The sequence below is a fragment of the Pelodiscus sinensis genome, chromosome 6, assembly GCF_052426305.1.
Source record: "Pelodiscus sinensis isolate ZL-2025 chromosome 6, ASM5242630v1, whole genome shotgun sequence".
NCBI classification, from domain to species: Eukaryota; Metazoa; Chordata; order Testudines; family Trionychidae; genus Pelodiscus; species Pelodiscus sinensis.
The window spans coordinates 102841358-102866454 of NC_143057.1; the positions used below are offsets into that span (position 1 = coordinate 102841358).

At 48.4% G+C, this 25097-nt stretch overlaps 2 protein-coding genes and 1 long non-coding RNA gene across 8 annotated transcripts in view; 2 read left to right on the forward strand and 1 right to left on the reverse strand.

The window, feature by feature from the left end:
- CCL28 (C-C motif chemokine ligand 28) overlaps positions 1-6482 on the forward strand; it is a 19820-nt gene extending 13338 nt beyond the window's left edge. Inside the window, 3 exon segments of the mRNA XM_089779408.1 lie at positions 1463-1592; positions 4228-4342; positions 4344-6482. Coding sequence (XP_089635534.1) covers positions 1463-1592; positions 4228-4342; positions 4344-4397 — 299 coding nt within the window. The 3' untranslated portion in view covers positions 4398-6482.
- Positions 1-22122, reverse strand: part of LOC112544107 (uncharacterized) — a 27065-nt gene extending 4943 nt beyond the window's left edge. Inside the window, exons 1-3 of the long non-coding RNA XR_012904930.2 lie at positions 21979-22122; positions 14341-21760; positions 13708-13817 (exon numbers count right to left, since the gene is read on the reverse strand). This is a non-coding gene — a long non-coding RNA (uncharacterized LOC112544107). The remainder of the gene's footprint in view (positions 1-13707; positions 13818-14340; positions 21761-21978) is intronic.
- The window catches only part of HMGCS1 (3-hydroxy-3-methylglutaryl-CoA synthase 1), a 21953-nt gene continuing 11762 nt past the window's right edge, over positions 14907-25097 (forward strand). For 2 of the 6 annotated variants that reach the window (XM_006139504.4, XM_089779404.1), the window contains exon 1: positions 22131-22234. In XM_006139504.4, the coding sequence (XP_006139566.3) occupies positions 22182-22234 (53 nt within the window). In that variant the 5' untranslated portion in view covers positions 22131-22181. Of the gene's footprint in view, positions 15043-22130; positions 22235-22301; positions 22715-25097 lie in introns of those variants that run through there. The other 4 variants (XM_089779405.1, XM_006139506.5, XM_089779403.1 and 1 more) reach the window with 4 other exon arrangements.

Sequence of the window (25097 nt, forward strand, 5' to 3'; positions counted from 1 at the left end):
GGAGACGCAGAGCAAAGCCACGGAGGACGTGGGCGGCGGGACCGCCCAGACGCGCCGCGGTCCCACCGCCCGGGTCCTCATCAGCTTTGTGCCACGTCTCCCTGGTCTGCTGGGGGGTCTCCCTGGTCTCCGCGGCGCGTCTGGGCGGTCCTGCCGGCCGGGTCCTCCGCAGCTTTGCTCCACGTCTCTCTGGTCTGCTGGGCCCCCCCCCCAGCAGACCAGGGAGACGTGGAGCAGCTTTTCTTGCCCCGGAGGACGCGGGCGGCGGGACCTCGGCGCGTCTGGGCGGTCCCGCCGCCCACGTCCTCCAGGGCGAGAAAAGCCCCGTTCGTAAGTACGGATCCGACATAAGTCGGATCCGCGTAACTCGGGCACTGCCTGTACTGTCATTGGTAAGTCTCTACTTTGTGTAACAGCATGCTCAGTACAAGTATATGGTATACTGAGACCTTTAATTCTCCTAGCTTGAAGGCAAAATACACTTACCCATCTATTACAGCAAGAAAATGTACTTTTCTTATTGCATTTTAATAAGCACTCAGTGAACACTTTATCAGATTCTACACACCCATAGGAAATTCCTGTTCTATCTCCAACTAAATCACATTCTAATGAAAAAACCTTAACTCTGACCTCAGCAACATCAACATACATTTATATATGTGTGCTAGTTCATGTATTATCAGTAAAATGCTCTTGTGAACAGCAGAGGGACAGTCAAGGTTTGGCATTGTAACAAAAATCAGATGTGTGTTTGTTTATCTATGGGAGGTGGAAGTTTCTTGTAAAAGTGTCAATGAAAGTTCTGACAGCGTGTTCTTGTCTTGCTTTTATGTGAGTGTGTTTTGCCCTTAACAACTATAACTGGTGCATAATAATGTTCTTTTCATAAAAGTTTGGGTTTTATTGGATTTTAAAGAGGGGCTGCATAATACAGATTGGACTGCCCTTGTTTGGCACCCTTGGGACCTGAGCAGTCCTGAAGCAGGTAGTTTACTGGACTAGGGGAGGTCAATGCTCCCCCTACTGGCTGCCTTGGGCTCCCAAGGCTGGGGCTCCCACCCTACTGTTGGACACGCTACCACCAGGGTTCCTCGAGGTTCCTGGGGCCACGAGCCACCAATAGCCCTGCTCAGAAGCCATCTGTCCAGCTACCACTGGGGATTCCCCAGGGCTCCCCATCCAAGACCTCCTTGTTGCTGCCTGGCCCTTCTGCCACCAGGGGTTCTCTGGCTGGGGCCGTCCGATCAACTCAGCCCCAATGCTGCTGGGGATTGGCCGGTATATGCCCACCTCTGTGATAGCAGGAGTAGTGGTCGTGGTAGTGAGAAGACCCAAGCAAAAGAAACACCTGACTAATCTCACCAGCTGCCATTTTTTACCAATCTTTGACAAGATGGGCAGCACCATGTCCCATTTATTTCAGTGTTAAAAAGATTTTTTCCCCTTTTGATTCTTTTAGCTACTCTCTTTCCAGTCTCCTTTAACTGTTGCACAGAAATAGCGCCCCATGTGCCCAGAAGACTGCTAAGAAAAGTTAAACGTTTTGAAGTCCAGAAAGATGATGGCGTGTGCAACTTACCAGCTGTGATGTAAGTGGTGTTCTGTATAAAGATATATTAAAGGGACATTGGCAAAAGTTAAAAATGTTTGGGCATGATTTTCTAGTGAGTTATTCCAATTTCATACCAGTATCATTCCATTGATTATGGGAGCATAATAGAATTGATGTGATAGTGGATAAAAAGACTCCATATATTTTAAAAACTTTTCCTCCCTGCATTACACCATTGATTGTTAAAGCTGAATTAATTAAAAAAAATCTAATCTATATATCACCATTAATGTTTGTGGCTTTTGCATGTCACTCAACATGGAAAATGAGAATAGTCTTACGTTTTATAGTCATTCCTACTCAGTTTCATTTTTTGCTGTCATGTACTACCAAAATAACACGTTTGATTAGTAATATCTCAAGGTAATTCTTAAAATACAAGCATTAAATTAAGTTTAATGTCATGGAAACATACCTATTCATCTTAGGCTTTGTAAGCTTTTTGTTTTTGAATTTGGGTCTCCCTGTCCCATCTGAGCGCCCTACCCACTGGGATACAGGCAGGGCCAGATTAAGACATGCTGTGGCCCTAAACTATGACAAGGTTAAGCATTACTAAAAAATGGGTAGTATTCTAACAGAAAGGACAATGAAAATAGAATAATAAAGTTTTATCTCTTTCTATATATTACAAAAAAGTATCCTGCGGGATGACAGAGTGATGTCATCACGTCAGCCTGTGTCCTACCACCCCTCTGCCCTCAGCTGCCCTGCCTCCTACCACCCTGCCTCCTCTGTGTCTCCACCTCCCCATTGCTCTGGGGGGGTCTGGAAACATAAGCCATGTGGCTTCCCCTCCCCCCCGGTGCTCTTGGGGGGGGGCAGAAGCCATGAGCCACGTGGCCTCCTCCCTTCCCCTTCCCAGGCGATAGGAGCCACAAGGCCTTCTCCTCCCCCTCCCTGGTGCTGCAGGCAGGACAGGAGCCATGAGGCCTCCCTCTTCTCCTAACCTGGGGGCAGGGGAGCCATGAGGTCTCCTGCCATGCACCTTTCCCCACTCTTCCCACAACCCAACCCCCTGACACAGTTCCTTGGCCCAGACCCCACACCACCAACCCCCTCATGCACCATCCTGCCGAGACCTCACACCTCCACCTCTCTTACACACCTCCTATAACAAGACCCTGCACACTCAGACCCCCTCCATAGGGACCCTGCACCCCCAGTCCTCTCTTACATCCCTTCCACTGAGACTCCGCACCCTCAGCCTGCTCTTGCACCCTCCAACTGGCCAGACACCTACCCCCAACATGCTTTTGCACCTTCCCCTGCTCTTGCACCCTGCCCCCAGTCAGACACCTACCCCTCCAGAGAGAGAGGGGTTGGAAAGCATAACGAGCAGGGGGCACCACCCCCTAGTATTTACATATATGCCATTACATAGGTGAAAATGCAACTAAAACTAGTAATATTTTTGATTTAGAGGCCCCTTATAAACTAAGGCCCTATGCTGTAGCTTATTTAGTTTGTGCATAAGTTCACCTCTGGATACAGGGTATCCTAGTGTGGATGTCTTCCTATCACTCCATTGAAGGTGTTATTCTTGTGATAAAATACTTTAATGGTCATTGGACCAGAGAGAGTGAGAAGAGTTCTGTAGGCTGGTAGTTAGGTTAATCACTTGGGATGGGGCAGGCCTGAATTCAAATAGCTATGTTAGAACAGACATTTGAACCTCAGCCTCTCACAGCCCAGAGGAGTACCCTAACCACTGGGCTAGAAGGGAGGGTAGCATCACCACTGTCTCTTTCTCCTGAAACACAATCATTTAAAAAAGTCAAGACAAAATATTTCAGCATTATAGGAGTGTTTCATTTGACCCCAAAATGGACTTCTTCTATTAGCCAAATATGTCTGAGTTTCATTCAAACAAACCAAACATAATGGTTGTGTCTACACTGGCATGAATTTCCGGAAATGCTTAAAATGGAATACTATTCCGTTTTCAGTTTTTCCGGAAAAGGAGCGTCTACATTGGCAGGCTGCTTTTCCAGAAAAGCCCTTTTTCCAGAAAAGCATCCGTGGCCAATGTAGATGCGCTTTTCCGGAAAAGAGCCCCGATCGCCATTTTCGAGATTTTTTTCTGTTGGCTTGTTTGCTGTCTGTTCTACACTAAGGCTGTGTCTACACTGGGCCACTTATTCCGGAAAATCAGCCGCTTTTCTGGAAAAGACTAATGGGCTGTCTACACTGGCCCTTTTCCGGAACAGTGTTCCGGAATAAGGACTTATGCCCGAGCGGGAGCAGGATAGTTTTTCCAGAATAGCGGCTGATTTTGTACAGTAGAGCATTGTTGCTTTTCTGGAAATTCAAGGGCCAGTGTAGACAGCTCGCAGCTTATTCCGGAAAAGCGGCTGATTTTCCGGAATAAGTGGCCCAGTGTAGACACAGCCTTAGTGTAGAACAGACAGCAAACAAGCCAACAGAAAAATTCAGCTATTTAACTAGTTCTGTTTGGGAGTAAGATAACACGATGATCACAAGCTGCTCTCCCAATGCCTAAGACCAAAGTTGTTTTGTTGCTTTGAAATATGTGTTACCTTTTATAAGTTACTTTAAAAAAATTATTATTTTTTTGCAATAGACAACTTAATTTATTTTTCTTCTGCCAGCCTTCATGTAGAGAACAAGAAGTTATGTATAAGCTCACATAATAAAACCATTAAGAAATGGATGAAGAGGAACAACATCAAAAATTGTGGAAGAAATGCAAAGCTTCATTGTGGGGGGGGAGCGGGAAAGGAACATCAAAAGGAAAAATAAAATTGCGGTGAAGCAATAGTGTGCTGAAACAACACCCATGATGGAGTAATCTGTGAATGCTGCATTGTGTTCTTTGTAATAGACAAATGTGGGTTAGACATTCACATACAGTGACTGCTCAATATTATGCAATTACATCTTAAAATAGTTTTTCAAACATTTAAATTTCTGGAGCAAGCAGTGAGCAAGATGTCAGCTACACCTATACTTTATCACCTTTCATATGGATCTTAAAAAGACATTGATCTTTGGGAATTGTCGTGGCCAGATAATGGCAAAAGTAGATGCATTAGGAATGATGTCCATTCCTCACCACATCTTATGCGCTCTACTCTGCTTCCTCCCTGATCTCTCTGTATTCTTCAATACTTCTGATTTCTGACACCCTCTTCTGGCTTGGCTTTCATAGTCATCCTTTTCACTCTCCAAGGACTGTTTTAACAACTTTTTCTTATGTGATTCCTCCTACTCCTCTTGCTTAGCTTGGGTCCTGTCCTTGGTACCCTTCTCTTCCCTACACCTTACTCTCCTCTGCTTGCATAGATTCACTGCCATCTTTGTACTGCTTGTCACAAATTGATTGCTCCTCATGTGACCTACCTTCTCCTCCCAGTTGTCTGGCTGTTTTTCTGATGTAACATCCTGGATAGTCTGTAACTAGTTCAAGTTCAGAATGGTCATAAATGACATCTCCCCCCTCACCATTTCAAGCTCTTGTTGCTTCTAAACTGCTGGCAATTTTGTTCCCTGCCCCTCAGGCTCAAAATTATGGGATCCAAGATTCTGCTGCAAAGTTAATTTCTGTCCCATTAGTCTTTGTTTTTGATCATGTTGCTTCCCTTGGCACTTCACTACCTATTGCACCAAATTCAAATGCCTCATTTAAGGGCCTGCATCTCTCTGTCCCATTTTGCACCTTTCATCTTGTTTCTTTTGGTCCCTCCCCCATCATCTCAGCACTGCCTGTAATACCAACCTTGCTACACACGCTGTGTCCTCCACGGATGCCCGTTGCCTTCTTTAATGTGTGGTGTAGCCTCCCAGACTCAAATCACCAGGTCCTGTACCTCTTCATTCAAAACCCTCATGTAGCCTTACTACTTCCACACAGTCTACAATTACATCCCAAGTCAGTCACATAGGCCTGGTCTACACTAGGCCCTTAGTTCGAAATAACCCCCCAAGTTCGAATTAGTAAGCAGTGCGTCCACACTAACAAGCCTGTTATTTTGAAATAAGGGTCTGTGGAATTTAACTCCGTATTCCTGCTTTTCAGGGGGAATAATACTACTTCCAAACTTGTAAGGCCAAAATAATGTTAGTATGGACATTCCAGTGCCACTAATTTGAATTTATTGACGTCTGGGAGGCCTTCCGCAGCTCTCCAGAGTACTTCCTGAGGCTCTAAGTCCAAAGCAGCGTGTTCACGTTAATGGAGCCTGCCTTGGACTAATTTCAATGCTTCCCTGCAATGAGGACATGCAAGTTTGAATCTGTTAAATTGGGAGTTCATAAGCCAAATTTAGTAATTTCAAAATAATTTCCTAGTGTAGACATGGCCACACACTTTCTGCCCCAGCATAATGTGAGAGAAGTAGCAGTGGGTGAAGAAAAGCAGAGATTTAAAATAAGAGCACTACACTCATCAAGGTGTATCTCTCTGTCCCATTTTGCACTTTTCATCTTGTTTCTTTTGGTCCCTCCCCCATCGTACTATTGCTGAGAACTTGCCTCAGGTGCCGGATTATCGGAAGTTTACTGTAGTTACTAAGTACCTGTATAAATAAAATTCATGTTGAGACTATTGAATATGGTGTATGCTGTAAATATGACTTATAGGCATGTAGTATATATTATAAATTACATCATGTTATACAGATGTGAGCCTGATGCACTCTAGAGCAAATGTGTTGCATCCATTTTCCATTTGTTGACTTGAATAAATAACTACAGGGCTGGCCTGAGTAAAAGTGGCACCCTGGACAAATTTGTATTGTGGTTCCCTTTTTCTGAGCTTTGGTCTACAGTTTGGTCATACACCTTGAATTTACTGGAGAAGCTTTCAAGTTACAGGAGGGACTGTTCATCTACAGCAGAGGCCACCACAAATGGCAAGGGAAGCTCATATGCTAAGGGTGCTCACAGTAGCACCGCAAGCTATGGCACAAGCAGTAAGAATGCCCAGCTGGCAACTGTGAGAAGCACGAGGGAGTGGTAGCACTGTGAGAAACAAACTGAATCCCAGTAGCACAGCACATACCTGGGCCTGAAGACTGTTTCCCTGAGCTGCCAGGAATCTGCCCAGGAAGCCCTGTTGCCTCCATTCCTGATCACTGCCCAGCTCCAGGCAGTGCTGTACGCCTCCAGCTGTGCTCACCACTAGGCCCAAATATGTCCTGTCCTCTCCTGCACCACAGGCATTTGGGGGCAGGTGAAGGGCTATCCTGTTGGGTGGGCTGCCCCAGGCAATCTGGAGTGAGTACAGGAGACACCAAGCAGAATCAGGGAGCACTGTCCCTGGTGCTTACCTTGCCCCCCAGCCCAGGACTCTCACCTTTTAATCCTCTCGACCACAGTGCCCTGGGAGGTTGTGCATGTTGTCCACCCATAAGACCAGCCTTGAATAACTACTTGAAAATATTGAACATATTCAATGAAAGCAATGCCTGAGGGTCCAATGCTGCAAGGCAGTGAGTACTCTCAACTCCTATTTACTTCCCTGTATGATTGAGCCCTATATAATGTATCTTGTTAGTGTACATTGTCATATTAGTATTCCCTGGCTTATATTCTGCTGCCTATTGCCACACTTGTCTCTGGACTCCTCCCTCGTTTTAGGCATTCTTCTTGGCCAGTGTCATGATGCCTTTCAGGCCCTCTACAGGGTTCCTAGCAAGCTAAGTAAGTGGTCTCCAACCAATGACCCATTCCTGCTGAGTGTCCTTATCCCCCACTGATGTCCTACAGTAGAAGCTCAGCTCTTCACAGGATTTGAGCTACGCACCAGTCTCACAAAGTTGGTGCAGGAATGTCCTAGGTCCTTTATGGGCCCATTTGATTTGCTTCCTCCCCTGCAGTCATTCAGTATCTTCCCATTATACATGCAAACCAAGAAAGTGTTTGATCAAAGGTAGATGTGAAAAGGGATGCATGGGGGGAGGGGAGGGGTGTGTAGAGGTAGGATGAGGAGTGAGCAGCCTGGGGAGTAGGCAGCACTTGTTACTTGGAGTAGAAAGCTGAGACCCACAAGCAAGGGGAGAAAAGGCATTTGAGATACTCTGGAGATGTAACCCCGTGCAGGTGAGTAGCAGTGCCACAGAGGACTTTCCCCAAATATCAACTCTTCTCATTCCTTTGCCCAAGGAGGGAAGAGTGATGGGTGTTTCAGCAAAGGATGAGGTTAATGTGGGCCTGTGGGAAATTCCATGAAGTTCTAGCTAGCAGATGGGGCATGAGGCGCTCTGCTAGGTATCAGGAGTGTTAATATCTGTGCACAGCACATTGAGGGTGCAACAGTTCTTTTAGGCTGTGTCTAGACTGGCCAGTTTTTCCGGAAAATCAGCCGCTTCTCTGGAAAAACTTGCCAGCTGTCTACACTGGCCGCTTGAATTTCCGCAAAAGCACTGACTTCCTATTGTAAGAAATCAGTGCTTTTTGCGGAAATACTATGCTGCTCCCGTTCGGGCAAAAGTTCCTTTTGCGCAAAACTTTTGCACAAAAGGGCCAGTGTAGACAGCTGAGATTTGTTTTCTGCAAAAAAGCCCCGATCGCCATTTTCGCGATCGGGGCTTTTTTGTGGAAAAGTGCGTCTAGATTGGCACGGACTCTTTTCCACAAAAAGTGCTTTTGCGGAAAAGCATCTGTGCCAATCTAGATGCTCTTTTCCGAAAATGCTTTTAACGGAAAACTTTTCTGTTAAAAGAATTTCCGGGAAATCATCCCAGTCTAGACATAGCCTTAAGGTTTTGAATCTTCTGTCTTGAGGGGGCCTGTTCCCACCTACAGGGCCTCTACCAACACAGGTTTTGCAAAAACAGCTCTGCGGTGCTCAGAACAAAATGCAATGGGATCATTTGGCCCAGCGCTATAATGATAGGAATGCCAGTTTTAGGTGAGGGAGGAGAGTCTGCCAGGTTACAGGTTATTTTCTCAGAGGGGTAGCCATGTTAGTCTGTAAAAAAATGAGGAGTAACATTAGTTCAGACTAAGGGCTTTAGTCCGAACTAACGCGTCCCGGCGCGCACTTCCTGGTTCGAATCAGCTGTGATTCGAACTAGCGCGCCGGCGAGATCATGTTAATGGAGCGCGGGATATTTAAATCCCCGCTTCATTAACTAGTTCGATTGTCTCCATTTGCATCCCTAGTTCGAACTAGGGATGCAGTGTAGACATACCCATATATAGTCCCATGAGATTTTGTGGGCACTTAGAAACAGCTATTCTTTCACAGCACTTTCCATTAGTAGATCTCACTGGGTTTACAAATAATTATCTTCATTTTACAGATGGGAAATGGAGGTACCAGGAGATGAAGTGACTAATGCAAGATCATTCAGCAGGGCAATGGCACAGCTAGGAATAGAGCCCAGGTCTCTTGAGACCCTGTTCAGTACTCACTCCATTGCTGGGACCAATTCAAAGTTGAGACTAAGAATAACTTTCAACCTGTCTCCTTTGGACTTAGCAGGACAAATTCAGAGGTGATGTGTGAGCCAATGTAGGGTACATGTCAGTAACTAAGTGTGAGTCTGCTGGTCTAATATGCATGGTGTTTTGGGTAGGAATTAGGTATAAGTTACATATATCAGCATGCACAACCCATGCCCATAGACAGTAAGGGTGGGGGCACAATGCCAGAACATCCAGCCCATTAGACCTTTTAATCCAGTGCTCCAGCTGGGGAGTTGGGTTAGGTGCTTGCCTTGATCGCTCCACATGCATGGTGGCTCTGTGCACCTCCTGGAAGAAGAGGCAGCCAGGAGCTCTGTATGCTGCCCCTGCCCCAACTATCAGCTCTGCAACTTCTAAGGGGAGCTGTAGGGGAGGTGCCTGCAAATGGGGCAGCATGCAGAGCTGAGTGTCCCTGTCTTATGGGATATGGCAGAGGTGACTGGTGAAAGGGGGTGGAGATGCCACCAGCTATATGGTCCTCCCCTCCCGCGCAAGCCCCAGCTCTCTCAGTCTCTGCTCAGCCCCTCCCTGCCTTTGCTCCACCCTCTCTCTACCCTTGCGCCACTCCTCTCTGCCCTTGCTTCACCACCTCCATCTTGTTTCACCCCAGCCTCATCCTTGCTCCACCCCTGCCTCATCTCTTACCTTTCCCCCTGAGTGATGCAGCATGCATTGGCAGCAGGGGTCTGCCTTCTCCCACTCACTGGCAGCGGTGAGTGAAGTCAAGCAGGGTACGTCTACACTACAGCGCTAATTTGAACTAACTTAGTTCGAATTAGTTAATTCGAACTAAGCTAATTCGAACTAACGCGTCTAGAACTAAAAAGTAGTTCGAATTAGCGTTTTGCTAATTTGAACTAGCATGTCCACATTAAGTGGACCCTGAACCGGGCTTAAGGATGGCCGGAAGCAGTGCCGGCAGGGCATCAGAGGAGGACTTAGAGCGTAGAGATGCTGTCTCAGGCTAGCCGAGGGCAGTGCTTAAAGGGTCCCGACCCCCACCCCGGACAGACAGTTCTCAGGGGTGCCCCGCTTGCAAAGCAGTCCTGGCTTGGATTGCCCGGAGTACCCACACCGGGCACATCACACCACTCGGCAATCAGCCCGGCTGCACTTGCCGCAGGCTGCCATCTGGGGAGAGCGGGCAATTGGGGGGCTGCAGGAGAGCTTCCACCCCCAGAAGCCCGCAGAGCCAGCCCAGTCCTCCCCATCGGGGGCTCGTACCCCATTCCTCCCTCACCTCCTTCCACTTACCCATCCCTAGCCCCTTTTCTTGATGTACAAAATAAAGGACAATTGTGTTCAAAAAATGGAATCTGTCTTTATTGAACAAAACTAGGGGAGACTGGGGAAAGGAGGTGGGAGAGGGGAAGAGAGAGGGTGGGAGAGGGGAGGGCAACTAAAATGATCAGGGGTTGGGAACAGGTCCCATATGAAGAGAGGCTAAAGAGACTGGGACTTTTCAGCTTAGAAAAGAGGAGACGGAGAGGGGACAGAATAGAGGTCTCTAAAAGCAGGAGTTGGGTGGAGAGGGTGCATACAGAAAAGTTCTTCATTAGTTCCCATAAAGAAGGACTAGAGGACACCAAAGGAAAGGAATGGGTAGCAGGCTTCAAACTAGTAACAGAAAGTTGTTCTTCACAAAGCAAAGAGTCAACCTGTGGAACTCCTTGCTGCAGAAGGCTGTGAAGGCTAGAACTAGAACAGAGTTTAAAGGGACGTGTGATCAAGTCATGGAGGTTGGGTCCATGGAGTGGTCTTAGCCAGGGGGTAGGAGTGGTGTCCCTGCCCAAAGTTTGTGGAAGGCTGGAGAGGGATGGCACGAGACAAATGGCTTGGTCACTGTCTTCGGTCCATCCCCTCCAGAGTCCCTAGGGTTGGCCGCTGTCAGCAGACAGGCTACTGGGCTAGATGGACCTTTGGTCTGACCCAGTACGGCCATTGTAAGCTCAGGGCTCAGGGGTCGGGGGTCTCGGTGGACCCCCTTGATTTTCATGCACACCTGTTCCTGGTTGGCCAGGCTGGCAGCTCTCCTGCCCTAGACGGCCACTTTCCTGTGCCTAGTGCGGAGATCGTAGACGAGGTCCACGATGTCCGCACTAGCCCAGGCGGGTGCCCGCCTCTTGCGGTCCTGGGCAAGCTCCCGGGAGCCGCCAGCCTGGTCCCGGGAAGAGGGGGAGGGCTGGGGGGGCATCGGGTGGGTGGCTCGAGCCGTGCCAGGTGCGGGGTCTGCTGGCTGGGTGCTGGCAGGCTTGCACCTGGCACGGGCACCGTAGCCAGCCCGTGGCCCTTTAAGGAGTCCAGGGCCGGGAGGGGGGCAGACGAGTTTCCCTGGTGTTGGCCAGAGTGGCCACCAGGGAAACCTGGGGAGGGCTAGCCTCCCACTAGTTCGAATTAAGGGGCTACACAGCCCTTAATTCAAACTAGTAAGTTCGAACTAGGCTTAATCCTCGTGGAATGAGGATTACCTAGTTCGAACTAAGCGCTCCGTTAGTTCGAATTAAGTTCGAACTAACGGAGCGCTAGTGTAGCGCCTATGAAAGTTAGTTCGAACTAACTTTGTAGTGTAGACATACCCGCAATGGGCCCAGCTTGCTGTGCTCCTCCAGCCACGGCTCTCCACTTCTGGTGTGTGAGTGTGCAGTAGTTGTAGTCCTGCTCCCTCCCACTTGCAACGCAAAGTCCCAGACCCTGCACCACCCTAGGGATGTTCCTGCCCCTTGACACAGGGCTTACGTCTCCAGTGCTCTGCTGCTTTCTCCCATTACCCATGATCTCCACTGCTCCCCCCAACCTCTGTCCAGGGCTTAAATTTGTCCTCTGCCTTGCCAAGCTTGAGTAAGTCTGTTCAGAAAAATGATTCTTGTGTGCTTGTTAATATCACTTTTCACAACAGCTTTTCTGGACAGCAATAAATAAATTTCAATGGTTTGAATGTGTATATGTAAATATTTGTTTCTCCTAAAGCTAATCAAGAATTTTATGAAAAAGTATGAGAGTGGCCATCAGCAAGAATTGGCAGATGCCCTCTGAAGTCACCAAAAATTGTATCTTGAGAACACCTGCACTAGACTTTCTAGTAAGCAATTAAAGTGAAATTACACTGAGAGCTATATGAAAAGATCCCTTCTTACTTGAGAGATAATAGTAACACTTTTAATAGCTTCCCTGAGGCTTTGCAAAGCCGCGGGGGGGCTTGGGCAGCGAGGCAGCCCAGGCGTGCCTGGGCTGCTCCGCTGCCAGCTTCCCCGAGGCTTTGCAAAGCCGCGGGGGGGCTCGGGCAGCGAGGCTTTGCTCGAGCCCCTCCGCGGCTTTGCAAAGCCTCGGGGAAGCCGGCAGTGGAGCAGCCCAGGCGTGCCTGGGCTGCCTCACTGCCCAAGCCCCCCCCCCGCGGCTTTGCAAAGCCTCAGGGAAGCCGGCAGCGGGACAGCCCAGATGCCCCGCGGCTGTCCCGCTGCTGGCGTCCTCAGAGGCTTTGCTCCCCATCTCCCTGGCAGACCAGGGAGACTGGGAGCAAAGCTGCGGAGGACCCAGGTGGCAGGACCGCGGTGTGTCTCGGTCCGCCGCCCGCGTCTTCCTGGTCTGCTGGGGTGGGGGGGGGGGTGCAGCTAGTACGCCCCCCCCCAGCAGACTAGGCTTTTCTCCAGACGCCTGTGGCAGAGCAGCTGGGGCGCTGCCGGTTGGTCCCGCAGCGCCGCTCTGGGCGCTACTGGACCAACCCGGCAGCACCCCAGCTGCTCTGCCCCAGGCGTCCTGATTCAGCCGCTGCTGGTCAGTTTCAGCAGCGGCTGATTCAGGACGCCTGGGGCAGAGCAGATGGGGTGCTGCCGGGTTGGTCCAGTAGCGCCGAGGAGCGGCGCTACTGGAGCAACCCAGCAGCACCCCAGCTGCTCTGCCCCAGGCGTCCCCAAGTCAGCTTCTGCTGAAACTGACCAGCGCTGACTACAGGAAGCCCCAGGCAGAGTTGCTCTGCCCCGGGCTTCCTGGAATCAGCTGCTGATCAGTTTCAGCAGCAGCTGACTTGGGGACGCCTGGGGTTCTTAAGTTGATTCTGTATGTAAGTCAGAACTGGAGGTCAGTTTCAGCAGCGGCTGAATCTGGACGCCAGTTCCGACTTACATACAGATTCAACTTAAGAATAAACCTACAGTCCCTATCTTGTATGTAACCCGGGGACTGCCTGTACATCGGAGGAAAAAACAGAATACAGGCAGTCCCCGGGTTACGTACAAGACCCCCGGGGGGGTCTCTGCCATGTGCCACTGTCCACAGGCACCATTCCAGCAGCTCCCATTGACTGTAGGCTGCAGAGTCAGCACTGGAAGCAGCACTGAGATCCCCTGACCTCCCCCAGGGGCTACATGGATGGGTCCAGCTGCAAAGCAGAGTAGAGCCAAGGCAGCCTGGCTGCACTGCTTGACTTTTAGTGTTCCCCCCCCCCCCCCCCCACTCTCCTGGATTGGCTGAAGTAGCATTTGGGAGACAGAGTGTGATTCCCAGCAAAAGCAAGAGGGCTGGAAACCCTATCTGCTTAAAAGTACATACATTCAGTAATATTATATGTAATCACTTATCAACTGAGGTTCAGCCCTCCCTCCATCTTTTTAGACCAGAAACCTTTACTATGCATTCCTTGAAAAGTGAATCTCAAACCAAACCTTTCTGTCTCCTGTTGGCTGTAGATACCATGCTGTTCCTTCCTCCTCCACATTTCAGAGGTAGCCATGTTAGTCTGTTTCAGCTAAAACAAGAAGGAGTCTGATGGCACCTTAAAGACAAACAATTTTATCATGGCATATAACCTTTCATGAGTTATTCTGAGGTTTTCCCACATCTCTTTGTTAGTCTGACAGGTCTGTTTACATGATATGTAAATACATACTGCTTGTCCTTCAAAATACTTTGGAAGTAACTCCCAGGTGGGGAGAACCATTTCTTTGTTAAGTGCAGGCCTGTATATCAGCTCTCCCTGACAAATCTGGTTTACAAACGCTTCAGTCATAATGTCAGTTTCTTCCATAACTTTTGAAACTCACCATGACGTACATCCTACAAGAATGTATTAACAATCAGAGAGTTGTTAGTTTTTAAATGATACTTCACAAGGTGTATTGTGTATAAAGATTATTACAGTGGCACATAGGGTGTGACTATATGGGTGCTAAATGTCATTGGGAGCTTTTACCTCCGTTGTTTCCAGCTTTTGGACTAAAGCAGCAGATTACATTTGAAAAAACAATGATCAGGGCTAGGTGACATGCAGTTTCTATGAGAAGAGGGACACAACAAACCTGGAACGTGCATGGATGCTATCACTGATTCAAAGGTGGGGAGGGAGGGAGGCTCCTGCCGCCTCCCCTGCCCCCTGCTATTTTGCACCTTTCACTAAGGAAGCCTGCATCTCATCTCCATGGCGGCCTCCAGCCCCTCTGCCTCGCCACCTTATGACAGCCGCATTCCCCCCATAGCAGCGTCTCTCCCCCCAGCGTCCTGCTCTGGTCCCCCAGGACAACCCCCGTAGCTGCGCAACCCCCCATGAGCGCGCCTCTCCCCTAGGGTAAGGCGAGGCTCTGCCTGGGCTGCCTGAGCCTCACTCCCGTTGCTAGGTAACATCCTCCTCTGTGCGCCAGGGACCCACGCGGCCGCACTACCCTCACCCGCAGTCGGCAGCGCGCCTCCCATTGGTCAGCTGCGCACTGCGCTGGGTTTCCACTGGGCGGCCTCTCCCTGAGCCGCTCTCCCATTGGCGAACAGCAATCTGCCCAGGCCGCGTCACGTTCTCACACCATGCGCCAGCACCACCGCCGCTGGTTGGGAGGGGGGACAGCAGCGGACCCTGCGACGGGGGATGCTGATTGGGCGGGCGAGCTGCCGCTCACGATTCAAGCGGCCGCTTGGGCGGCGGGGCTGTTTTAAAGGCGCCGCTGCTGCTCGCAGGCCCCATCCAGTTGCTGAGCGGGAGAGAGAACGAAGCGGCGAGTCGCGGCGCGCAGGTGAGAGCGGGGCAGAGGCGCGACCTCCGCCGCCCTAGCCCCTCGCGGGGGGCGGTGCTGGGCTGCCTGGCTCCGCTCGGGGCTTGTTGGGGACCTGCGGCACCCGCGTCCCGGGGGATGCGGCTGCCGGGCGTGCCGGTGAGATCAGCCCCACAGCGGGCTGGGCAGGGGCCGCGTTGGGTGCCAGCATCCACCAGCCCCGTGAGGCTTCTCCGTGCCTGCCTCGCAGCCGGGGGGTGGTGGGGCTGAGTGGGCGCCCCGCTGCATCGCACAGGACAGGGGCGGTGCTGTCCTGCGAGCTTTGTGCCCGCACGAAACGGGGACTTTCCGTGCCCTGCATGCTAAGGAGCCGCCAGCCCTGGTGCCTGGTCTGCCTGGGTATCATCAGAGGCTCACCTGTCACTGAAAGGTACCTTCGAGGAGTTAGACCCCACCTCAGTATAAATCTGGTGGAACAAGGCAGCTAGAAAGAGACTGTGAAAACGGAGGCTAAATACCAACGAGAGTATGTATGGGGAGGGTAGTCGTGTTAGTCTTTATCTGCAAACACGAGGACACGTGTGGCATCTTACAGACTAACAGATTTCTCTGGGCGTATGTTTTTGTGGATCATTTGTCCTTTTCATATGTGTTCACTTTTTTTTAATTGTACCCTTTGGTATCTATGGTTGTGACTATTTTCTTCCACTATTTGATCTGAGGAAGTGGGTCTGGCCCACCAAAGCTCATCATCTAATAAACCATCTTGTTAGTCTTTAAAGTGCTACATAGTCCTGTATTTTGTTTCAGCTACACCAGACTAACATGGCTACATTTCTAACACTATTCTGCCCAAATAGTGTTAGTCTTTAAGGTAACAAGGGTATGGAGGTTGGTTTTTGTCTTGTAGTACTACATAAAATGAACCAGGTTTCTACAGGTGTATAGAAAGTTACAACTGCTGCCCCTACAGCGGTGGATACCGCCAAGGCATAGGTCAGTCTTTTATTGCATGGTGTTTGTGTGACCAGAACCTCCACAGAATGCTTTTCACCTGATACAACTCTAGACTGGTATACACTATCTCTGACCCATCTGGGTGTGGCTATTACTGGGAATTTTACTTGCACATGTATGGGGCTTTTGGAGGCAGAACATTGAAGGGAATCTTCTATGTCTTATAGAACAAAATAATTAAAAGGAGTTGGAGGTACTGTTCTAGTGAAATTCAGCCACATACTAAAACACATAGGTTTAGCTGTCAGTCTTCTATACAAGCTTTGGAAATGAAGCTGGCTTCACAGTGCCTCAGGAACTGAACTGACTGGGTAATCAAAAGCAGACATGAGTGCAAGGCATAATTTAGTGGATAATATTACTGGCTCTTTTTATGTTTGTGTGTGCATTAAATAAATTTTGTTTCTGCTCCACTTCATTGTGGTCAGAACTCCAGGTCCCAAAAACAAATTTTCATCTCCTTACATTAGCCCTCTTTACTTTTAATCAAATATAGCAAACTTGCTATTAAGTCTTTACTTTTTTTTCCCCACTTTGGCAAGAGCCCAGTTATTTACAAGATCAAACCCAATCACAGGATTAAGTATGTGTTTTTACTATGCAAGGGGCTTTATAATAACTGAAATCCTGTTTGTTTTTTTACAGTAGCTGTGTAAAATCTGATATGGGAAGAGAAACTATTTCTCTGAGGAATTCTTAAATCCTAGTTACTTTCTGAGCTTCTTGAAAAGACGCATGAATTTAATATATGCACTGCACTTAGATTTTAGGCAGTATGCATTTGTAATAATGAGCTGTAACCAGAAGAGTTGCATTGCCTCAATTTTTCATGTACTAGCAGCAGCTTGCTTTAAATTGCTGAATATCTACAGAACCTTTTTCATATGTTTGGTAGAAATACAAGATAATTGTTCAGTGTCTAATGCATGCTGTATTCAATGTACACAGATTAAATATATTTTGAAATGGGTGGAGAAAAGAACTACATTAAGTTAATGGTTATTTAACTGAGTATCAAATTCCCCATAGCGGTATTTGTTCAGAAACAAATAGTGACTTTTATTTCATTTATGAAACACATTTCAGGAATAAAAGGAAAAAAGTCAATGACCAATTGTCACCTGCAAGACCTAAATATTTGAATTCTTAATCTGTTCTGGAGCTTCCAGCACACTCTTTACTGTGAAATAAATACTTTTTTTTTTTCAAAAAATAAAAACTTGAAATAGTCTAGAGAATGACCTCAAACCAGCACAGCTTGCTCTAATTTTAAAAACAAAACTGTGTACTACCATATGTCTCTCCCATTCTAGGAAAACTGCTAGTAGGGTTTTGCAATCATGGCAAGTTCTGTTGTGGCTTGCCTGTTATGCCTCCAAGAGCCTTAAAAAGGCACAAGGTTAAATCACTTAATTTTTTTACCTATGTTAAAACATTTTGAATAATTAAAATTGTTGTGAGGTGTTTTTTTTTTTTTTTTAAAAAAAAGCAAACAAGCCTCTTTTAAAGTCTTTTCTCTTAACTTGTAACAAAGAAAATAGATTGCTACAATTCCGGTGGAACTTGAGATGAGAATTTGATCCAGAAGGCAGAAGTGCCTTCCTGCCACTGCTCCCTTTCCTCCAGGCTTGTAAATCATCATAAGGTATTGCAGTAAAAACCTCAGGCAACCCTTGAGCTGTCTAGGTTACCAGTGACTTATAGTAGAATGCCATAGAAATAGCCTTCTTGCAAAATCTTTTTTACTTAAAGGCAAGAAACCTGAATTTGACTAAAACAAAGTACTTTCAGTATGAACAGTGGCTTTTAATGGAATAAGTTATTTAAAAAATCTAAGACTTGGAATTAAATAACTGAAGTTAATGTTTGGGAGAGAAGCTAGAATAAGCAGCAGCTTTGCAGACTGTAGTTCCCCACCCACAAGTGCTGTACTGGTACTGCTTCATTCCACATCATTGTAGTGTGTCCCAGTCCCAATCCTGAACTGGAGAGGCCTTCTAGGATGGAGGGAATATAACTAATTATCATCAATGCAACAAATCCTTTTGATATGCTAAGAACTTGTTTGGCTGCCTGTTTTAAAATTGTTCTATGGGTTATTACTACGCTGACCCTGCATCCTGGATTTTTCCAGGAGATTTCAAAATACTCTGTCCTGTTATCTCCATAAAGCACTGAAATGTCCTGGAAATTCTAATATTTTGGCAGGGTGAGGGGAAAAAGCCCTGAGGCTCCCTGCTGGATCCAGCTTACAGAGAAGGTGTGCTGCTGCTTCCTTTCCCCCAGCTGGAAGAACAGCCTCACAGGGAAGTGATTCCTGGCAGCTTTCCCCTTTGGCCAGATTCAGAAAGGTATTCCTGTGAGGCTGCTCTCCCAGCTGGCGGAAGGGAAGCACCAGCACATGGAATCTGGTCAATGGGAGCAGCAGGAGGCCATGCCTGAAGCAATTAAGTGCCCTTCTCCCACACAGATCCCACACTCCCAGCCTGCTCCTGCACCCTCCTTCCTTGCCAGACACCCTATCCACACCCCCAACCTGTTTCTCCACCTTCCCTTGCTCCTGCATCCTCCCCCCCACCAGAAACCTACCTCCAGCACACTCATTCACTACCTCAACCCCCCCATCTCATGTCACTGCTCTGTGTACTGATTTTTGGTGCAGAAAATATGGTCATGATAGTTCATGCCAAATCTGATGTAATAACTAAGTCATTTTGTCTTCCTAATATAGTATTAGGGAAGTTACAGATTTAATATTGCTGACATTGTGAACCAGATTGTTTTTAAAAAAAAATGCTGAATGCTCACTCATGAAGGTGGATGTCTTTCTACCATAGCACAAACATTACAAGCATCGTTATCTCCCAACAATAAACTACCCCTACTTTCCTGTTTATGGAACTCATTCTTTTCCTTAAGAAAATGCTTGTAGGAGTCAGAGGATTGCTCAGTTTCTGTAACTCCTAGGGAGCAAAAGTCTTTGCCATGTGCCAAACTATCAATCTGAGTTGGATTTAACCAAAGTGAAAGCTGGATTTGATCTTTCAATCTTCTAAGCCAGAAGTGGGGAACCTTTTTTGGGTGTGGGGAGGGATACTAGACCACAAAACAGTCAGGGGCTGCACAAAAATGAGACATGCCAAACCTCTCCTACCCCCCCCTTTGCCCCCCACAACAACACCAAACCCTCACTGATGTGGACCTTCATTGAGAAGGAGACATTCTCCTCACACACCAGAGCCTAAATAGGCTCCCCAAATGCTGGGGGGCGGGGCAGGGAACTGAGCCTTGGGGGCTGGATCCAGGCAAGCTGGGGGCTTCATCCAGCCCCCTGGCCTTAGAGCAAGAGTGAGGAACCTAAGTCATGCAGGCCCTCTTGGTACTGTATTGTTATAGTAGCAACTCTGGTATCAAAATATTTTTGTCTTTGACATGCACCAGCATTTTATATAAAAGTTCTAATTAAAAAAATTCAATTTTGAAAATGGCAACAATGGATGTAATTGGAGCCCTGTCTTTTGAATAGTGTTTTGTCTTTAAATGCTCTTTGTACATGACTAGGAAGTCTCTTCTGCCACTTGAAGTGAGTACTTGCCTTGAAGCTGAAGAGTAATACTGTAATCCAAAACAGGGCAGTTTGCAAGTGAATTTATTTTACCACTGACACTTCTATTCAGGAAGTCTTTTTCCTACTGAGTGTCGCAGGCTTCAGTCAAACCAGAGTTCATCCATCCTCTGACTTCACTGAACTGGTTATATTAGTATGCTTGTAAACACTATTCAGAATCTCTTCTGATAGCCTAATTAATGTTTAATTTCAATTTGGGGTCTATCAGATTACATATACTACAGAAAGTTATTTTTATTAGCTTAATTCTCATAGCTCAAGAACTAGGGGTCATCAAGTGAAATTAATGGACAGCAGTTTTTAAACAGCATTTTTAAACACAATGCACAACCAACCCATGGAACTCCTTACCAGGTGTGAAGGCCAAGATTTTATACCCTTTCTAGGGGGTAGAGAACCAATGACACCCTCCCTCCATCCCAGCCCTTCGCACCTCTCCTTCAAGCCCCTCCCCCGAGCAATAGCTTGGGGGATTACCGGGGGAACTTGGTGCCAGCAGCAGGGCTTAACTTCTCCCACACCTTCATTCTGTGTGCTTCACTGCAGTGAAGAGACCCAACTGAGAGATGGCAGGGCAGAGCAGGCTGCATCTGGGTAACTCCCCTTGCCTTGGCTGCCACTGGTGTGTGTGGGGGTAAGCCTGCTCTCTACTGCCAGTAATTCTCTAGGCTGCTTGACCCCATGGGACTTCCAAAAGCAGTGTCCAGGACAGCTGCCCTGAACTGTCCAATGGATGGGGAGGGCTCTGGCCAAACTAACATGGTTTGGGGGCAAACCTAGGTAGATCATTGGCTAATCGCCAAGATGGGCAGGGATGATGGCCCTAGCCTCTGTTTGCCAGAAGCTGGGAATGGGCGACAGGACAGAACTTCTGTTCCTTCATGCCAGAGTACTTGGCACTGACTACTGTAGGACGACAGGCTACTAGGTTAGATGGACTTTTGATCTGATCTAGCATGGCTGCTCTTATGTAATCTGCTTTGCATTTTTATAACAAACATGCTAATTTCAGACTGGGGAACTTGTGATTTCGATCTTTTACTGAGATGACGTTGCAGTGTCCTATTTCTCTTTATTGGCATTCAGAAATACAAGCCTGCAGTACTCCACGGCTACATCTACACTGGCATGATCTTGCACAATAACTCTTTTGCGGAAGAGTTCTTGTGCAAAAACTCTTCCAGAAGAGAGCGTCTACACTGGCATGTGTGTTTGTGCAAGAGATGTGCTTTTGCACGAGAGCATCCATGCCAGTGTAGACACTTTTGTGTAAGTAATGTCTGGTCTACACTGATGCTGCATATACATCTGTTTACCTCAATTGTGACTCTGCTGTTTGACAAGATGGTGTTTCTCATAAGTAGAGAGCCCCTCAGGTGAAAAGGCATCAAATGTAAATGAAGATACTTCAGCTGTTGTGCTGATGCAAAGCCACTTATATTGGCTTAACCATCTTGCATAGATCAGGACTAAATAGGGCACCTTAAATTTCAATTAACACAGTGGGTTACATCCCCTGTATCTTTTCATACAGGTAGTAACACCGTTCTGTGCTTTGTGACATTCACTTGGGCTAAAGAAAAAATCCTGTTGTAACTCAGCCCTTTCCTGATGATAGGTGTAAGTGCCTCAGAGCAAGAACCACACCTTATTATCCATGGTCGGGTACCTATCCCAGTGTTTCTCAACACCTAATCTGTGAACCAAGATTGTACTCTGGGCTTTCTATGACACAACTTAGCAGCAAGCTAGTCCCTGATATTAAAAAGGGTGAGAAACACTACCCTAGCCTAATTCTAATTTTTACAGTGCAGAATCATCCTGTCATATCCTAGTCAGGCAAGCTCCTATTTCCTTCTTGGAATTAAGTCAGGAGAAGAGGAAAACGTCCTGTTCCTTGTCCCTACTACACAGAGGGGCTAGCCCCGCAGCACTGTTTCTGCAGCATCCAGCTGTGGCTACATTTCACAGCACTGCAGCCTGGACAAAGGTCCGAAAATCTGTCGTTGCTGCGGATGACTATGTATTAGGAACTGCAGGCTGCATCCATAGCTTCTATCCACGAAAATAAAACGGCTTCCACCAGCACGACTCCTGTTAAGAAAAACGTCAGTATCGGCTAGCTGCTCCCTTTCCCACCCCACCCCGGATCGCTTGGGGGGGGAAGAGGGGGAAAGAGGCTGCGGCAGAGAAATTAGCTGTGAGTGGGGAACAGCTGCTCCAGCCACGGCTCCTGCGTCCCAGCCCTGGCTGCTAGTGTCTCCCTCAATTCCCACGAGCAAGGGAAGGCTGCCCGACAGGGCCGAACTTACTTGCCTACTCCCGGCCCCCAGCGCAGCTCTGCAGCCCGGCGCGCGCCTGGCTCTACGCTCTCAGGCCTCGCCCCTAAGAGAAGCGGCGGCTCTTTGCCCCGCAGCGTCGCAGCGCTACGAGGGGTGGAGTAACCCTCTGCGGGGCCGGAGTGCCACAACCGCGCATGCGGGTGGCGGTCTGGCGGTGACGGCGGCCCGCGCGCATGCGCATTCGGGTATCTTCCCCACGCGGGTGGGCGATGGGATTCCGCAACGTGTGAGTGAGCGGCGGGGGGTGGTAGGAGACGGGGGGTGTGTGAGGCGCCTCTTCCATTCCCGCCCGTGGGCCCCCGGCTCCTTCAGGCTGCTCGGGTCCGCCAAGCGCTGGGCCCCGCGCGCGCGCGTGCGTAGGGTCGGGAGCCGGCAGCGCTGTGGCTGCTTGCCGGGCCGGGGCGTTGCCGTGTCTTCGGATGGAGCTGGGGGGCCAGGCGGGGCCGCTCTTCTCCCCGCTGCGGAGGGCAGTGACTGTGGGGAAGGGCGGGGTGCGGCCTCCCGTATCCCTCTGTCAGGCCCCGGCTGGGACTGACTAGACTGCGGGGCGCGGTGTCTAGCGGGCTCGGGCTCAGCGGCTGGGTGACCTTGGGCAAGAACATCCACTTCCCTGCCTCAGTTTCGCTATCAAACAGGGTTAATGCCGCTGGGTCCTCTTGTAACGCGCTCTGAGAGCTAGTGATGACAAGTGCTATGGAAGCGCTAGGTATGAATTACTCATTTGTTAAGCTGTTCTAGACGAGTGCTTGGTAGGGGCGGTTGGTTTGTTTTGGCTGAAGTACTTTGCTTTTCTGACGTTTTGGCAGCAAAACTTCAGCCTTTCCCTCATTTAGCTTCAGTCCAGCATTGAGATTTTCTCATCCCTCCAAGCTCTGTTTCACTAGGAGAAGGGGAGAGAGTTGGTTTTGAAGGAAGCAACCATATTGTCTCTTCTTCCCTTCTCTTCCTGGGCTGGAGGTTAGGAACGTAAGAACAGCAATACTGACTCAGACCAAAGGTCCATCTAGCCCAGGAGCCTGTCTGCCGACAGTGGCCAATGCCAGATGCCTCAGAACAGGGAATCCTCAAGTAATCCCTCTTCTGTCACTCATTCCCAGTCTTTTAACAAAGGCTAGGGACACCATTGCTACCCATCCTGGCTAATAGCCATTGATGGACCTAATCTCCATGACTTTAACAAGGTTCAAGAAGTAACTAGATAATGTCCTAGTCTTCACAATATCCTCTGGTAAGGCGTTCCACAGGCTGACCATGTGCTGTGTGAAGAAAAACCTCATTTTGTTTATTTTAAACTTGCTACTTATTAATTTCATTTGGTGACCCCTAATTCTTATGGGAGCAAGTGAATAACTTTTTTCCTTATTCATTTTTTCCATAAAAGGTTGCATATTGGTCTTCCTGTTTTATAATATGGCAGGGCTTGAAGTCCTGTTTGGCTGTAGCCTGCGCACTCCTTATACACCCACTCCTCATGCACCGGAGTGCTGACACTCTGCGCTTCCTACTCCTTTCCTTGCGTCCCAGCACTTAAAGAGTGCCATGAATCTGCTGATTTGAGCTTTCTCTCCACTCCTCCTCCTTCTCCCTCCCAGGCTGTCTCTACACTGGGCCACTTATTCCGGAAAATCAGCCACTTTTCCGGAATAAGCTGCGAGCTGTCTACACTGGCCCTTGAATTTCCGGAAAAGCAACGACACTCTACTGTACAAAATCAGCCGCTATTCCGGAAAAACTATTCTGCTCCCGCTCGGGCATAAGTCCTTATTCCGGAACACTGTTCCAGAAAAGGGCCAGTGTAGACAGCCCAGTAGTCTTTTCCGGAAAAAAGCCCCAATCGCAAAAATGGCGATCGGGGCTCTTTTCCGGAAAAGCGCGTCTACATTGGCCACAGATACTTTTCCAGAAAAAGGGCTTTTCCGGAAAAGCAGTCTGCCAATGTAGACGCTCCTTTTCCGGAAAAACTGAAAACGGAATAGTATTCTGTTTTAAGCAGTTCCGGAAATTCATGCCAGTGTAGACACAGCCCCAGAGTTTGAACAGCTGATTTGCAGCATTGGAATCAGGGGATTTGGGACACTCAGGCTACGTCTACACTGGCCCCTTTTCCGGAAGGGGCATGTTAATTTCAGAAGCCGTAATAGGGAAATCCGCGGGGAATTTAAATATCCCCCGCGGCATTTAAATAAAAATGTCCGCCGCTTTTTTCCGGCTTTTAGAAAAGCCGGAAAAGAGCGTCTACACTGGCCCCGATCCTCCGGAAAAAAGCGGCGGACATTTTTATTTAAATGCCGCGGGGGATATTTAAATCCCCCGCGGATTTCCCTATTACGGCTTCTGAAATTAACATGCCCCTTCCGGAAAAGGGGCCAGTGTAGACGTAGCCTCAGAGCTGGGACGGAGAGGGAAGATTAGGAAATGCGGGCCTGTGTGTGAGAGGTGCATGGGGAGGAGGACAGATAAGGGATTGGTGGGCCTCAGGCAAACCCTCTGACCTGTCCTGGAGCCCAGCAATTGTAAAGGGTCAGGGGTGCTTGGTGATTGCTGCGGCTACTGCAACAGTGACAGTGGCTAGAGCTCTGGGTCCTTTACAGTCCCTCCAGCTAGTTCTGAGGGTGTGGGAGGAGGAGGTGTCATGCTGTCCAGGAGAAGCTTGGCAGGAGCAGGCCACCCACATGTAGGTAGTTAAGCAATTAAACATTATTTAACTAGTTAACTGATTAAGCGGGATTTTACATCCCTAGTAGAACTTCAACTGGTCCAGAATGCGCCTGCTTGAGTCTTAACTAATACTTGTTATACGGAGCACATTATGCCAGTGCTTTGGCAGCTGCACTGGTTTCTGGTATGTTTCCGGGCACAATTTAAGATTTTAGTTATGACCTATAAAGCTCCAAACTAGTTGCGTCCGGGGTATCTGAAGGACCGTCTTCTCCCATATGAACCTGCCTGGGAATTGAGGTCAGCTGGGGATGCTCTGCTTTATGTTCCCCCACTTGCGGAGATAAGGTTAATGTTTATGCAGAACAGGGCCTTCTCGCTTTTGCTTGCAGGCTGTGGAATTCTCTTCCTCGGGACATTCGCATGGCGCC